General features: G+C 38.6%; 1 protein-coding gene across 1 annotated transcript in view; it reads right to left on the minus strand.

The window, feature by feature from the left end:
• Positions 1-17,492, minus strand: part of atp1a2a (ATPase Na+/K+ transporting subunit alpha 2a) — a 50,551-nt gene that overhangs the window by 7,876 nt on the left and 25,183 nt on the right. Inside the window, exons 12-20 of the mRNA XM_031754938.2 lie at positions 16,658-16,737; positions 14,950-15,059; positions 13,726-13,901; positions 10,320-10,456; positions 8,427-8,577; positions 7,534-7,702; positions 6,483-6,637; positions 2,733-2,856; positions 18-163 (exon numbers count right to left, since the gene is read on the minus strand). Of these exons, the coding sequence (XP_031610798.2) occupies positions 18-163; positions 2,733-2,856; positions 6,483-6,637; positions 7,534-7,702; positions 8,427-8,577; positions 10,320-10,456; positions 13,726-13,901; positions 14,950-15,059; positions 16,658-16,737 (1,248 nt within the window). The remainder of the gene's footprint in view (positions 1-17; positions 164-2,732; positions 2,857-6,482; positions 6,638-7,533; positions 7,703-8,426; positions 8,578-10,319; positions 10,457-13,725; positions 13,902-14,949; positions 15,060-16,657; positions 16,738-17,492) is intronic.

Consider the following 17,492-nt stretch of genomic DNA (forward strand, 5'->3'; position numbering starts at 1 on the left):
CAGTCCCCATTCCTTACCCACTGCTGCCCAAAGCTGTCCTCCAGGTCATTGACTTCACGGTCATCCCAGTCGATGCGGATGCCTACTAGGTTTCTTGGGAGGAAGCCGTTTTCAGCCAATATCACAAAGTAGGTGAAAAAACCAGCCAAAGCTTGGATCATACCTGGATTACAAATGTGAAAGCCCATTCATAAGACAGCAATGCAAAAACTCATTTAGAGGATCTAAAAATAATGTTACATTTTATAGCTGTTACATTTCAAAGGTTCATAAGTTCCATCAATGGTTTTGTGACTTTGTAACTTTTCTAATAAGTGGTATTATACTGTAGTGAAAATTAAAAGTTTCAGTTATTTCAGAGAGGAAAGCGATATTGATTTATCACTGTCCCATTTAAAACACAGTAAATATTTTGTCAGTGTTAATTAGTTAATGCAAACATAATTTTCCAAATAGATTTGTGGTGAGAAGTTTATACATGGCTTGGATTTTGTGGTAGCTTGTTTTTAATGATTTATTTAAAGCTAGGGGCAGCACAGTGGCATGGTGGTTAGCACTGCTGCACACAGTGCTAACCACCATGCCAGACTGGTGGTTCAATTGATGGTTGGTGGTTCAATTCCACCACCAGTCTGGTTTGCATGTTTTCCCCGGCTTCCTCCCACAGTCCAGAGACATGCAGTTAGTGGGGATAGGTTAACTGGAAACTCTACATTGACCATAGGTGTGAATGGTTGTCTGTGTCAATGTTTTTTTTTTTCCCTGTGACAGACTGGCGACCTGTCCAGGGTGTACCCTGCCTCTTGCCCTAAGATAGCTGGGATAGGCTCCAGCCCCCTGAGACCCTGAAAAAGGATAAGTGAGAGCGAATGGGTGGATATAAATATATAAACACACACACAGGATCAGGGATGTACATACCCTAACTAACTGATTAAATGTCTCTTAGGTTGTTGCACCACAACTAGATGCATTTAGTAACCATCAATAAGGTTTTGGCATGATTCTAGCTGAATATTAAACCAATCTAAGGGAGAGAAGATTCATTTAAATTGGTTGGTAAGCCTGTTTACTTGTGTGGATTAGAGAAAAATCCAAAATAAACTTGTGCACTAATTTTTGTTTTTTAAAGTCATTAAACATGTACAATAATTCCACCCCAGAAAAAGAAAAAAGAAAAAATAGTTAAAAGCCCACATTTAAAGCAACATCCATGCCAGTGATGAGTGTATTTGAACTTGTGACCACAAAAGTATGTGCTGGTTGTGTAGAGTTTCATCCGGCTACTTATTTTGTGTGTTTAATTTATCTTCTGTACCTGTCTTGAAGCACTCGTAGTTAATCTACGATTTTGTTAATTAAACACTAATATAGTTCCTATTATTTCTTATTATTAATACTGAAACACCTATTCATTTCCAGCAAATGTTGTAGGAAAGTGCAATCCTGTAAAGCAAACTGATGTGGCATTTTAAGATGACAAATGCAAAGTCTACCTACACCATCAGCAAATACATTTTGAACATGCATGGCAACTGTATAACTTGTGTGCCATAACAATTTTCCACACGTATTTTTGAATTAACAAGCAGGACAAGGGATTAAACTAAAACCTGGACAATATATACTGACTTATATCCCTACAAAGTGTATGTTTTAAGTCTATAGTAGCTCAATCCATTAGTGTTTGTCAGGGAAAAAAGCAGCATAGATTAATGTATTTTCATCCCTCTTTCCTCTGTGACATTATTTTTTAAAGGTAAATAGCTCCAGACAGCTGAGTACTGCCATAATAGGTGTTAGTGACTTTTAATTTGATGTTGGCAAATTCGTTTTGTCAGAGTAGGCGTAACATTTTCAGCAGGATGGACATCTTACTGCAGAGCATGAAGGCTTCACTTATACCAAACCTTCAAAATGACTGATTATGGATTAAGACAATGGTTATTAATTACTGTGTTGATGAAATTGTTACATTAAAACTCTTTGTCAGTGTTTATGTTTAAGGTTTTTATGACATCATCTCAGTGACAAGAAGCTGGTTGCATCCATTTTAACTTTTTTCTCACTGGCGGTGGTTTGTGCTGCTGTTGCATTCACTAAGTGTCACTCAGGATCACATCAACAGTAGGTTTTTCAGGACTTGTGGCTGTGATGTCACAGCAGTGGTTTGTAAATGTGATTTGTTGTGCCCTGCAAACATTTTGCCCCAGCAGTGTTTATCTTGCACACATTATGGGAGTTCATGAGTTACCGGCTGTTTAGAGCATGTTCAATTTTAAGATTGCATGTCATCCAGTGAGGCCCTGTCATAGTTTGACCTATTTAACAGCCTATAAAATGAGGCCAGTCTTTGATTTTTCGCTATTCCCAAACCATGTAAAACCAAAGATGAAAAAGCATGCATTGAAGTGAGGCTCCAACGGCTGGAACATGACCAAGATTAAGCAGGAAAAAAAAGTTGCACTCTCTACTCTCAATTTGCTCGAAATGTCACAACAATTAGAGGAAAATTGTGGGACTATCTGCTCACCTCTGGATCTATTTTCCTTTACTGTATGTGCCTACACATTTACAAAGCCAGTTAGAAATGTCAAAATTTCCTTTAAATGTCAATATTTTATGTTTATATGCCTTTGATGTTTATTATCGCTGAAACTTCACAAGAAGAGGCCTGTCACAGTGAATCAGGTTTACGAGCTGCAGTGCTGAAAGATTACGAGAGGCCAAACCTATTTGTCCGTATGCCATGCTGATGAGGCGTTCGTTGACCAGCTTGTCTGTTTTGGGGTTTCTTGGTTGTCTTTTCATAATGTCGCTCTCTGCTGTCTCATAGGCCAGGGAGATAGCTGGAACCTGGAGGGTATGGGAGGAACAGAACAGAACGACCTCGGTTTCAGCTCCCTGTACGATGAATGTGCAGGAATTTGTCTTTGTGGCATCTGTACAAAGGCATGATGACAATGCCAGACACAGGGAAGACTAGACTGTTAATATAATCACTCAATCACTGAGTAGAGGGAGAAAAGGGAGAGAAACGACAGGGAGGGAGGGAAAAAAAGAAGTAACGACAGTGATAGAGAGGGAGGGGGGGAGAAGAGACAAGAGGAGAGAGACGGATAGTGAATTTCAAGACATTCATAAAATAGCAGGCTAGAAAGGTCCCTGTAATAAAGATCGTATATTGGCTGGTTTTACCAGGTAAGCAACAGAGCAATATGTGTGACTTAGGGCAGGAATCTTTGGGTCTTAGGAGGGCTTTGAGGTGTGGACTTGGCACTGTGTGAAACTGAGCGCATGCTCTGTGGTGTACAAATCCACTTTGTTTTGGTGTTACACTCCCTTGACCCACTGCAGCAGTGAAGAAAGAAGAGGATAGAGCATGAGAGAGGGATGTGTAGACAGGGTTTGTTTGTTTTTTGCACCTTTGAAAGTACATGTGTAAAAACTAAGTCTCAGTGTTGAAGCATTCTTAAGTGTGCTACATCTTGCTTTGATAAGCATCCATTTCTGCATGGTAGTTCTTGCTAAAAATAATCCTAGCAGACTCCAAGTGCTGATTGTCACTCCTAAATCTCAGCAGAGTCCTCCAGCCTGTAGCTTGGAGTGGAACGTCGCTGTTAACAAGCTGTTAACAGCTTTGCCACCATTGGAAATTTGTACATTTCTGCACTTTTGTACTGTACAATAAACACTTCTCGAGTACTTTTTTTTTGGCTAGTCCTACTCTTCAAAGCTCACATCCAGCTGTTCGCTCAACCAGCAGTTACTGGATACATGAAGACATGTTACTTTGAAGGGAAGGGTTTTTATATGCAAAACAGGTGAACATATTTGTGTGTTAAAAAAAAAAAAACTTCAGTCATGTCATCTTTAAAGAGAAATTCAACCAATAAAGAATGCAGTATGTCTGTGATCTGAGACAGCTGAGTAAATATTTGTCAACAGGAACAAATCTGTTCTGCTGCTAGGAAACCAAAGAAGTTCAATTTTGATGTCACCCAAGTAAAATAAGTCTGAACTGCTTTATTAACAATGTTAGCAAGCAGTTCCTCTTTATTTTTAACCTGTGGGGGAAAAATGTTTCTTGGCAGTGGGAGACTATTTCTAATGTATGTGCCTGATTATGTGAGAAACATTGTATAACAGCCAGTTTCGGGTGCACGCTAATGGCTCCTGGGTGAGAGCAGGAAAAATTAAAGTTAAAATAATGGACACAACTGAACAAGTCTTTCTGAATATATTCATTGTGTGATTCTTTTTTGTTGTAATGATGGATTACGCCCCTCAGGCAAGCAGTGTGCCAGCAACCCTCTTTTTTTTTCTTTTTTTTGCTGCTAGAAATACAAAGGAGAGACTGGCATCTGGAAATACTAGAGCTGTGAAATGTAAATCTGTATGCAAGTGTCACTCGGTCTTTGTTCTACATGAACAAATGGACGTCGACGGTGAGGCAAAAGCGAATTTCTTCCCCCCCAACTGAAAGAGCAAATGAAACCAAACATTTTTCTTTTTACCTTCAGGCATTCATATTTGACACCAGTATTAGTGCCATTTTCGTTAATGTCACCTTTAGCTTGCCGGTAGCTATGCAGCATGCTAATAATTAGCACCTTCTCTTGAAGACAAATCATTAAAATTAGCCCACATTTAGCAGGTGAAAGCTCACAACTCAATAAATAAAGATTTATCTAAAATATTATGCTGCGTTATGAGTTCTAAAGGTTCTATGCAGAAATGGTAAAAGTTGAACAAACAGCAGTATTTCAAACACAAAAATAGGTATATAACATGTAAGACTTGACAATTTAAGTATGTTTTGCAATTGTTGTATATATATTTAAAAAAAAAATAACGAGTCTTGCATTAAAGGTGCCATTCTACTTGGGGATCAAGAACAAGTATTGGGGTAAAAGTCCTGAAACTGAAATTGTTTTGGAGCTCTCATGAGTCACATATTGGTCTGAGCACTGAATCCTACTACAATACTACTAAAGAATTTGATTGCATTGATTGATTGATCATCAACAATGTAAAAAAGACAAACAAATGAGAATTATGTTACAGCTATGGCAGGGGAATTGTAGGATTGCTTTATTTATGTCGCTCAATGCAGGGACACTAATAGTATGTAGCCAAAGATTTCTGGTGAAATACACAGTTTAACCATTTTTCATTGTGAGCACATTTTGTATTGGTGTAAACAGCATGTGTACATGTGGGATGAATAATGTGTGTGATAAATAGCTTTGGTTAGGTGTAATATGTAAAGATATGCTAATTAGCTTTGTGCTTATGCTAGTTAGCATAGACAGTGTAGAAGATGGACATAGCTTCCAGGGTTGTAAAAAGACTTTCTCTTATATTAGTCTTTTGGGAAAGTAGCTATGACCTCAGAAAATACTACGCTGATGTGTTTATGGGCTAAGTCACTAGTTTCAGGTCAAATCGAATAATACAATATATTTATTTTAACCGTGGTTATCATTACTGTCAGAAGAGGATTATATAAGACATATTCATTGGCTAATGACTTGTGATTGACAATGTGTTAGCCAATGAGCATGTGACTGAGAGCTTGTCAGTCATGAACCGCTGCATGTATAGAACTCTTTGTCAGACCTACAACTCACTTGCAAAGCAGCAGTAATACTCTGTTACAGCTGCTGAAACCACAACCATATAGTCATTTCTGTTTTAGTTCTTGTAAGGCTGACTAAAGTCCTCATAGAGGGAGCATGTGCAGCTGGTGCATTGTAAGATGAAATGGCAACAGCAAAAATGGTCAACTCAAGGCTGATGATTCAATCAATAACTGATCATACCTGAAAAAGGGCAAAAAATCAGTGAAACTGTTGCCTATAAGAAATAACGCACCAAGTCTTATGACTGGCTTTAGGCACTAGATTTTCATCTGTGACTCAGAAAATTCACACTCACATTATCTTTGGGCTGATGCAATAAGATTATGAATTTGTCATGAAGTCACTCACTTGCAGCTGCTTAGCATAGTTAACTGGAGAGGAAGGAGAAATATTTGATTGAGTCCAAATGAGTGATGTTAATCCTAAAGCAGTTAAGTTGAGAAAAGACACAGACAAATATACTGATGAGATAAAGCTTCAGGTTATGGCAAACGAAGCCATGAAGCTGGAAAGATTTACTTTTATAAAGTATTTGTGCTGTCAAGAGTCCAAATACACTTCAGATAAACACTGCGCTCTATTTAAGAAGTAGCATTACATAATCAAAATTGAAAATTAAATCTCTGAAGTCTTTAAAATAACATTTTTAAACTATAAATTGTTCTAAAAGCATCTAAGAATAAAAACAGCTGTAATGTAAACGTCTTAACTAATGTTAAGACTGTGCGGTGATGCTTGGAAAATTTTGCTTGGCTTCTGGCTCAAAAAAGTTAGTCAAGGAAACTATTTGAGGTATTATTGCAAAGAGATACTTCAGTTTGTTTCCTCAGTGCTCACCATGTCTGTGCCCAGGTCAATGCAGAGGATGGTGACCGTTCCCAGAGGAAGAGGAACACTCGCAATGATGAAGAGGAGGAAAGGTGAGATCTCTGGGATGTTGCTGGTTAATGTGTACGCAATGGATTTCTTTAAGTTGTCAAAGATGAGACGACCTGCAGCGATGGAAAAGACAAGAATAGATAGATACATATTCATATATTAATATTACTGTGCATATGCATTTGGGTGAAATTATATACTGTTATAGCTTGAACATTGTCTTTTAAAGTGGGTCAGGGCCGAGTGAATTTTCTTACTTAAATGAAGGTCACTCCGACCCCTTCATCAGCATATCCACAATACAAACGGATTTTTTAAAATCTAAGACCATATTAAACACCCATAGCTAAATTAAATATCAGTCTCTCAAAGCAAATCTAAGGTTAAATCTCAAGTCAAATCCTTGAGAGCAAAGGCATGTCAAATTACAAGTATTCCTGAGAAAATTGTAGGTCAAAATCCGTCCTTCGGGTCGCCGAATGTTCTTTATTAATACATCACATTTGAACATTTACATTTCCATTAAACTCATTTTTTTCCTAATCTTAACTCAAACTTCTCAGAGTCCTTTCACCGCGACACCTACATAGTGCTGAGTAAAGTCTTTTAAAATTATTCTAGTTAATTTTATCTGTTTGAAAATTTTATTGTGTATAGGGCAACGTTAAAAAAATGCTAAATTAGCTGAGAGTTAATTTTCTGACTGAGGCCTGACTGTAGTCGTACCCTCATGTCTACACTGCAGCACACACTGTGTGAAATCAACCAGACTTCTGCTCATATAAACTGCTATTCATTCAAAATAGAAAATCTCTGGTCTCTAGTGCTAAATGACAAAAGAGCTTTCTGGGAGCTTTCTTTTTTTTTTTTTTTCAAATTCTTGATCCCTTTATTTCACTGACTCACTTTTTTTTCCCAATGTTTTCTTTCCCTCTTTGTTTCCTCCTCTATAATTTTCTCCTTTTATGCCTCCATTCTGACACCCGGCCTGCCTTTCCCCCACACTCACCCTCCTCCACTCCGGTGACGATGGAGGCAAAGTTGTCGTCCAGCAGGATCATATCAGCCGCCTGCTTGGACACATCAGAACCGGCGATCCCCATGGCAACGCCGATGTCGGCTTTCTTCAGCGCCGGAGAGTCGTTTACTCCATCGCCTGTCACAGCCACGATCGCCCCCTGTACCCACAAGGACCGGCGAACAAAAAGTGTCAAGAGGAGAAAGATAAGTACCGTGATTTAAAGCCTTTCTCCCCCCTCCGCCCCTTCTGTCTTAATAATGTCTTTTCAAAGCAGCTCTGGGGAGATTAAATGAAAAATGGAATTGAGTTGCAGTCATTCAGTCACGAGGAGTGAGAGTGAGTGAGCCAGGGTGAATTGTAGCATGACCTCAATATATGGGGATGTGAATGAGTGCACGCACACATAATTTTAAAGTTTTGTACATAAAAGCTCAGCATTTAATTTAAGGCACATATATAGGGTTTAATACGAGTTTAACATAGAGTTAATCACATGCTTAAACACACAAACAGGCCTCCATAGAAGGCGCACACACTTAAATGAGCGTGAGGACAAAAGCCAGCATTCATTCATTCAACCACCTGCACTAAAAAACAGCTCAAGTACACAAACACAAACACACATACAGACAATTGTATTCAGTATTAAAAGGCAGGAAGACACACACACACCTGTATAGAACCATACCTCCACACTTAAACATAAACAGGCACATTCAAGCATTCATTCAGTCTTTATCACAAACACCCAAATGCCTGCATTCATCTATATAAACGGCACACATTGCAATTCAGCTTTAAGCTCTCAAAAAGACCCAATCACACATTCACACACACACTCTGTCTCTCACTCACACAGACACACATGTGTGACCCTTGACCTGTCTCTGGCAGCCTTCAACAATGATGAGCTTCTGCTGTGGAGAGGTTCGGGCGAACACTATCTCAGTGTGGTTCCTCAGCAGGTCGTCCAGGTACTCAGAGCTCATCTCCTTTAGGTCAGAGCCATGCACCACACATGCCTTGGCATCCCTGGGAAACACACAAGCAGGTACAATTATGCAGAGGGTGGTAATGACATTTCCCTCAAGTTTGTCATTGTCAGGCAACCACACAAATGCAGCAGCGGGAAACATACATTTCCATGCTCTGTGTCTTAAAGGAACAGTTTGACATTTGGGAGATATGTCTGAAAGTAAGAAAATTAGCCAAGCAGCAAATCCATTAATGCATTATATTTCCTTTGTCTAAACTACACAAAAATAAAAGTCTAATGATGAATATTTGCTGTTTTGTATTATACGGAAAATAAATTATTGGGGAAGTAATTCAGCCTCCTGGAGTCTCCAAGTACATGCTTATGTTTTTCTGTCATCAGGATTTTCTGTACTATATTATTATTTCAAAACCCATCTACTGGTGGGACATGGCTGCAATTTCTTGGGGTGCTTCCTGTGTAGTGACTGGATATCCCGGTCAAGATTTCTGTTTCTGTCCAGAGCACATTGTTTATGAATGCAGATGAATGAAATAATAATAATACTAATAATAATCATAATAATAATAATGATAATATTTGCATGTATTTGTGTATGCTGGAAAACCGTGTGGTTGATTATGTGTCTGTATGTTTTAACATGTATACTTATCTTCACTGTGTGACTTTTATTCAAACTGTGAAGCACTTTGTAACTGTGTTTTGAAAATTGTTATACAAATAAAGCTATTATTATTATTATTATTAGTAGTAGTAGTAGTAGTAGTAGTAGTAGTAGTGGTAGTAGTATTATTAGTATTATTATTATTATTATTATTAGTGCTCTACATATTACACAGACTATTTGATTGATTGTAAGAGAAGTCTACTTAAACAACTGGACTGAAGAACCTGGAATAGAAACAAAACTGTGAAGACTATAAAGGGATCCAGAGAGTTTCTGTTATCAAGAATCTTGTCCCTAGTTATTTCTGTCTACTTTGTACATCCTTCAGACAATTCAGTTAAATTTATTTCAATTCAATTTATATAGCACCAAATCACAACAGCAGTCGTCTCAAGGTGTTTAATATTGTAAAGTAAAGACCCTACAATAATGGAGAGAAAACCCCAACAGTCAGAGGATCCATTATGAATAAGCACTTGAGGACAGCGGGAAGGAAAATCTCCCTTTTAACAGGAAGAAACCTCTGGCAGAACCAGGACAACCATCGGCTGTGACTGGTTGGGGGTGAGGACAAATGTCACACTGTGGAAGAGAGCCAGAGATTAATAATAACTAAGGAGTAGAGTGGTGTATGAACACATAAAGGATGGAAAAAAGGTGAGCGAAGAAGAAATGCTCAGTACATGATGGGAAGCCCCCAGCAGCTTGCATCTAATCCAGCCCTAAATATAAGCTTTATCTAAATTTTTAAGCATAATCTTAGAAGTAGAGAGGCTGTCTGACTGAGCTCCATTAAAGAGATTTTCTTTTAACCTTAGTGAAGGTCCTAGTAGACAGATTTTATTACCTTCAGACACATGTAACAAAGTTATTTCTTCTGATTCTGATCTTTATACTATGCTTTTGAATGGAAAGATATGCGACCGGTATCCTTTTTTTAAAAATTTAAATCAACTGCTTCCACTTTACATGCACAACACATCCAGAAGACACAACATGGTTCACAAACTGAAACACTCTCACAGTCACACAGACACTTACTATTAGATGTTCAAGCAGACAGTCAGAACCTCCCTTTATACACACACACACACACACACACACACACACCTGGGGTTAACTTGGCTCAGAGGGATGTTTAGTCTCTCAGCGATGTCCTCAACCGTTTCGTTGCCCTCAGAGATGATTCCTACACCCTTAGCAATGGCCTTGGCTGTGATTGGGTGGTCCCCGGTAACCATGATCACCTGACCATGGACAGAAGGTCCCCATAAGTCACATGAAGCCTGACTGTATCTCATAAGTATGCCATGTATTAGAGCATTCCTAAGCTACAGTTTAGTTTAGGCTCTGCAGGCACATAACTCATCCAGATGTGTTGTGTAGTTAAACTGGGAGGGAGTGGGGTTATTAGGGGTTAAAGGTCCAAATCGTACAGTAAATTCATAAAATCTTAAATGTGATGCTTTCTTATAGGCAAAATAGGATGATTTTACAAATAATCCATCAAAATCTTTGTCTCTGGGCAAAAGCAACTACAGAAGCAACTACTGAAATGCTAGTATCCCCAAAAAACCTATTCATCCCCTTTCGCCAATCCCCAGCACACCTGCAGAAGGTAACAATTCTTATGCCGGTTTTAGGCACCGTATTTTCGTCTATTGTTTAGTTCGAGTATCATCCAATCCTTTGTAATCTTCCAATAAAAAGTAACTGACAGATGCAGACTTTGCTAAGAAGCCCACTTTTCATTTCATCACAGAAGTGACAAAAGAACATACTGGATAATGGAGATTATTTTCTATTCTTTCAAAGTCACCCAGTGGAAAATAATCAGTTCCCTGATGAGAAGCTGTTGAAAAGGAAAGTTATAAAACTAATAAAAAGAGGGGACGTATATATAAGTATACATTTAACTTGGATATATATAGACCACTGTAAAGGAAATCTGGCAAATATTAGGATCTATAACCATATGTACTGTTCATATAGTACATTTTCAGCAGCACATATACAGGCTGCATGAAGGTCCATTAACCATCACACATCATGTGATTATACAGCATAATGAGAATTTAACATCCAGCTAAAGGTATTTAAAGAAACAGGTCCAAAATTTGTTGGACAAAAACACAGTTTTTGTAGTTTTACCTCTGTAAACCACCAAAGTGGATTTCAAATCAAATAATCAAGAAGTGATTAAAGTGCAGACTTTCAACTTTAACTCAAGGGGTTTGACCAAAAGTGTTACATTAACTGTTTATGAAATACAGTCATTTTTATACACAGTACCCCAATTTCAGAGGCACTTCACAAGCCGATCTTGATTGTTTGATTTAAAATCCACTGTGGTGTTGTACAGAGGCAAAACCTTCTGTCTTTTTCCAACAAATCACCCAACTGTACAGCTACAAAAATTATATTTCCCTGGATCATTTTAAAGTTACTATATTTTTGATTATTTATTTGTAGAAATTGTTTAGAAATGGGATCATTTCCCGTATGTTTAAACTATTTTGATAAAGACCAAAATCCATAATGTAAACTTTAACTAGATTTATATGTTTTAGAGCCACTAAAACAGAGATATAGCTTAATACATGTCCTAATGCCTCAGTCAAAAGAAAGCTTATATATTCAACTAAAACTGTCATAAAACTTGGAGTTTTAAAGAAGGGCCACCTCCACGGGACAAGACTCCGCTGTCCATCTGCATCTAAAGGACAAAGGTCACTCTTTCGAGGATGCCAATGTTCACATTTTGGACAGAGAAGACAGATGGTTTGAAAGAGGAGTGAAAGAAGCCATCTATGTCCACTGTGAGCGACCATCTTAGAACAGAGGCCGTGGCTTACAACACCAACTGTCTGCCATCTATAATCCAGTTCTGAGATCCCTTCCCAAGCATCTTAACGCCCACTCACATCCTGGGCCATCTGACCTCAGGAAATCACATGATAGGGTGGGGCTAGGTTTCACAATGAGCTCACCCGAAACCTTGGTTGATTGTGACCTACACCTGTTTTCACACCTTGGCTCCTGTGATTAGGTAGAGGGGGTCCATTGTCCCTCTTGGGGGGACACTCCCACAGAGCTTAAATCTGGGACTCTCCACCATTTGACCCTAGAACTGAAGAAGCTTCTCAGATGAGAGGTGAAACGTCTTCAAGCAACTTAAAGAAGTCCAGTCTCTTTTCTTTCCAAGCTCCTTAGACTACGATGACCTAGATGACTGAGAACCTTCACAGACATTTGAGTTTTAAACTTTTTATCAGATATGTTTTTTAACACAAACTTTCCAGCTGTTTTCTACAAAAATAAATATAGCAGCATTTTCAGTCACTTCTGCCTCTAGTTCACTTTTAAGCCAATTACAGGGTGTCTTTCAAAAAGAAGCGTGATAACTACTGTACCTGAAATTAAACATGCAAAATCCTCTTCCCATATTTGTAGTTGTTCCCCTGAGTTAGAATGCCTCATTCTCCTCATTATCCATTTTTATCTCTGCTGGAAGTTGTTTAACCTTCCTGCGGCCTGGCTTATTACTTTTCTGACGAAAAAAAAAGAAATCTGCTCTGTGTATTTGGAGTCGATTAACATATAATGACAATTTGCAGTAAATCACTGAATCTGCATTTAGCTAAATGGATTCTTTTTACAAATTGCTATCAGAATATATTCAGCTCATTCTTTATCACCTTCCATGCTTTTTATTTTAATGCCAACAATTCAATTTGCCAATTATTTTGAATTCTTCATCCCAAAACCATAATTTATTCGTAAAACTGTCAGTCACTTCTTACCCGCAGATAGTCACACCTGCAACAGCAGCTCTGTTAAACTACTGAGCAAACTCTAAAACTGTTCGAGTACTTCAGCCAGCCTTCAAAGTGTTTATGCAAAACATGCCATAAGCATTTTCATCTATAGTCATAGTCAAAGGAAGATGGGTTTTTCCATCTGCAGTGATTTATATTTAGCAGCCTGCTGTTCTGTGACCTCTACACAATCTATGTGGAAAGCATAAAGTGGGGAGATCAGCAGTATGACTGTAGCAGAGAACAGGCATCCCTTACAACACATATGACAATGAATAAGTCATATACAGCATACATGAAAGGAGGACCTGGGATGAAGGTGGACTGCAAAGTCGCTTGCAGATGCAGAACATTTCCGACAGCTTACAGCAGCTTAAAATAGCATTCCCGTGTGAGTTTTGCCAGAAGGCTAGCTGAGCCTTCTGGCAAAAAGTCTGATGTCAATGCTAGCCCACACTGACATCAGCTGATCTGTTGGGATTGCGGCTGAGCTTGACTTTGTGCCGTGCCTGAACTAATTTGTCCATTGGTCATGATCTGTCATGGTCCTGAGAAGTGATCAGTTGTCATTTGGACTTCACTGTGTGATTTGAAAAGATATTTGACATGCAAATCCCTTCGTTAAAAAGCTTGATGAATGAAGCCAGGGGGAATGGAGTACCAGGAAGTACTATAAATGAATCTGTGGAAAGAGTTACCTTGATGCCAGCAGAGCGGCATTTACCCACTGCGTCAGGCACAGCGGCACGCGGAGGATCAATCATGGAGATGAGACCCAGGAAGCAGAGCTGCATCGTGGGGAAGTTCGTGTCGTCACAGTCGAAGGTGAATCCTCGAGGGAACTGAGATGAGGATAGATTCAAGTGGCAGAAGCCTGGAAGAGGAGAGAGATCAGTGAGGTGATTGTTCATAACAGACTGAAATGAAATCTCAAAGTACACTGCAGCTACTGAAAAAACAAGAGAGAAACATATTTTTTAACTTTAAAAAGAGGCTTGTTTTTTACCACCCCCAAGAAACGTATAACAATAAACAATACTGATTTTTGATGGTGGACTTTACTGTTACTGTTGCTACTTACAGGTAAGCTCGTTAAGGAAATGTGAGTAAGATTTATATAAGAAATACACCCTCAGAAAATACATCTGGTTGCAGTAATCCTGTACATTTCCATAAGCTTATTCAGATTCAGAAGTCACAGATTTGCAACACAAATTGAATCGGGCATTTTTATTAATTCATGATACACATCGCTTCCGTCATATATCTCTCTCTCCAATCGCCCAAAGTGAGATACTTTGGATGAAGCACCACACTCAGTCTAAAACGGGAGAAGCACCCGACCCATCATCATCATCACCTAAGGCATAACTGAGACACACTAATTTACACAATTTCAGGAGTTTCACTCTAAAATGGCACCATTCCATATTCCACTGTTGTGACGCCTACTCTAACAAAATGATGATAGCACATAATTATTACCTATGGCACTTTTTAAAAGATGCCAGGTAAGTTTTCTCCTTGGTTGTCAAAATGATGACATTTACAGAGTCAGAATGCCGAACACTTTAGAAACACCGAAAGCTGAACTTCCAGTACTGATTTTTTTTAACCCCAAATGTGCTGAATTTTCACCTGATACTCCTTAAAACGCTGCAAACAAATGTTTCTAATATTTTGTGTAACATTGGTTATAAGTGTTTGCTCTGTGTCAGCTCCAATCCAGGGCAAGAGCCCAAAACTTCTTTTTTTCAAGAAAGTGTTGCAGTGCAAGCATTCTTTACCTTTATGGGGACATTAGGGCAAACTACCCTGTGTACCAAGGCGATTATAAAAAGTAAGTGCTGTGTCCAACTGCTTCTCCTCTCTACCTATTCCCAAGCAGACTGCTTTTATTTGGTGCCACTAGATAAACGTACCAAGCACCCTTTCTCCCAGTCCACCCAGCTCCAGGTAGGCACTTTGGAAAGCCTCTCTCCACATTTCATCCATAGGCTCCTCCTGGCCTTGTATCATAATGGTGCTGCATCTGTAAAACAATGAATAATAAATTTAGAACTACGGTGCTTACAATAATCAGTGTGTTTGAATTACATAAGCAGGATGAGCTCCAGCTAAATGGACAATATCATATGTGGTGTCAAAAAGATTTGCGCCTTTAAAAGGATAAGTTGTTTTTTTATCAGCCAACAGCAGCTTTACTGTGGCTTTATTCTAAATTCAATATTCATGTCAGCACTGAGTTGGGTTTGTTTTTGCACCACTGTTACATACAAAGTATATGCGCACACTGGAGGAGCGCTTAATCTCATAATTAGGCAGAGATGTGGACAGCAGGAAGTTAATCATAATCCAAACTTTGACATGTAGTGCCCTCTTTTTTTTTCTGTGGCTGTACAGCATAAACTGCAGACCCCTGTAGTTCACAACTCTGCTTTTGTTTTGTTTTGTTTGCTTCTTTTAAAAGTAGATACTTTCTTAGCATAAAAGGGAACTTCTAGGGAGTGATGTAAGTATACAATAATTGGTAAAACACTTGAATGCAGCGCTGACAGCTCACATAAAAAAACCCCTTAAAACCATGGTAAAACAATACTCTCATACAACAACTCTTATTAACCGTAAAGTGGGGAAAATAACACAAAGAAGTAAACTGACAGTGGCATCCAGGCTTTATTGTGCCTATATGAAAAGAAGGAAATACAACAAGATTTTGACTTGTTGGAGACAAATGTAAAAAAAAAAAAAAAATCAATTCCCTTCAACTTGCTACAAGGCATCCACCACACAGTGAAGCAATGCAGAAAGAAAATGAAGCTGCTCAAACAGGATTACAAGAAAACAAAGGACCACAACAAGAGGTGATGTTGCATTACCAACCGCTGGCCAGCTATTACATCACGTTAGAGTTCCCATTAGCAGTGCGAATGCAAGCAGAAAGAAGGCTTTGAAAGTATGCAGCTCCCCAGGGACTTTCGCAGTTAGTACTTACCCCCAGGTAGAACTTTTGCTGCAAAAGTAGCTGTTAAAGTGCAATAACTTTTTCCACCCCGACCACCAAGTCATACTGTTTTTTAAATCAACTATTATCATTTTTAAAATTTTAAAGGGAAAAAAGGAAATTTAATTTTAGTAGAATAAATGTCAACATGATAGGATGAGAGAAAATGTTCAGTCAGGTTAGTTTAACTTCATATTTTTCCCCTGGTCATCTACCGCCCACCTCTAGTGACTCTACGCCCTGCCGTCTCTAACAGTGGGGCATCCATCAGACTGTTAAAGAGTGCCAAAACGAATCCCAATCATGTAGGTGCATAAATGTTAAGTTTTCTTAATCTGTACCTACTGATAATTATTATGCATGAATAAAGACAAATTAAAGGATATTGCTGCCATATTTTAAACAAAGCCTATGAAAAAAGATCAAAACAACAGGTCTTATTATGTTGCTGGATTTTAATCTTTTCCCTGACAGTAACAAAGCAATATATAGAAAATTAACAGCCTGGATAGTCTTTTTTTTAACCGCAACCGCAAAGCAACAGGAAACATTAAATGAAAAACGAGTCAAATTTTGTGCTATTTTCCTACTGAGACATATAATCGATCCATTATTGATTAACCAACCTGTCCAGGATTCTTTCGGGAGCTCCCTTCATGACCAGAATATGACCAGAGGGATTGTCCTCCGCTTCATGGATAGAGAGCTGAAAGAAAACGCACAGGAGGAAATGTGAGGACACGACATGGTGGGATTTGTTTTACAAACAATGCACACATGTGGTTCATTGTGGATTGTCTATTGTTAGTCTGATTTTTTTTTTTGTTTTATTATTTTTTTATTTTGTTTTCATTGCTGTCATATTTTCCAACTGGTTCAAAAAAAAAAAAATCTCAAGGTTGAATTGACTGAGTGTACCTTGAAAGTCATATGTATGCCTTATGTTGAAGGGGGCATTCATTTACCCAATTGCATGTATTCCTCTGGTGTAGCACCTTGCATTATCCCTTCCCCCATACCTACAGTAGTTTGTGTGCACACACTCACTCACTCACACACACACACATTCCCCAAGGTAATTTGTATCTGAGTCACAACATATCTAATCTCAGAAAACCAGAGCAAAATTGCTTTATTTCCCCTCCCCTAACACAGACGTGCCTATTTTAAGTCAGGGAACAGGTGCACAAGATGCATGCAGGAAGTACTTTGTTTGCTTCAACACTGCTCCTGTGTAATTCATATGCTGGTTCAAATCTCCACACAAGCTGGGAAAGACTGGGTGTGGGTGTGGAAGAACGAAGCAAACACACATCTCTGTGCGTTAATTGTTGCACTTCCCCTGAGCAAGGTGTTAATGCTCTGCGTGATGGCTTCATATAGTTCAGTATTAACTTTTGGCTCTGTTGGTGTTGACTGTTAGAGGATGGAGTGAAGCATGTGGATTAACGTAAGAACTTT

The sequence above is a fragment of the Oreochromis aureus genome, linkage group 18 (assembly GCF_013358895.1).
Source record: "Oreochromis aureus strain Israel breed Guangdong linkage group 18, ZZ_aureus, whole genome shotgun sequence".
Classification (NCBI taxonomy): Eukaryota; Metazoa; Chordata; class Actinopteri; order Cichliformes; family Cichlidae; genus Oreochromis; species Oreochromis aureus.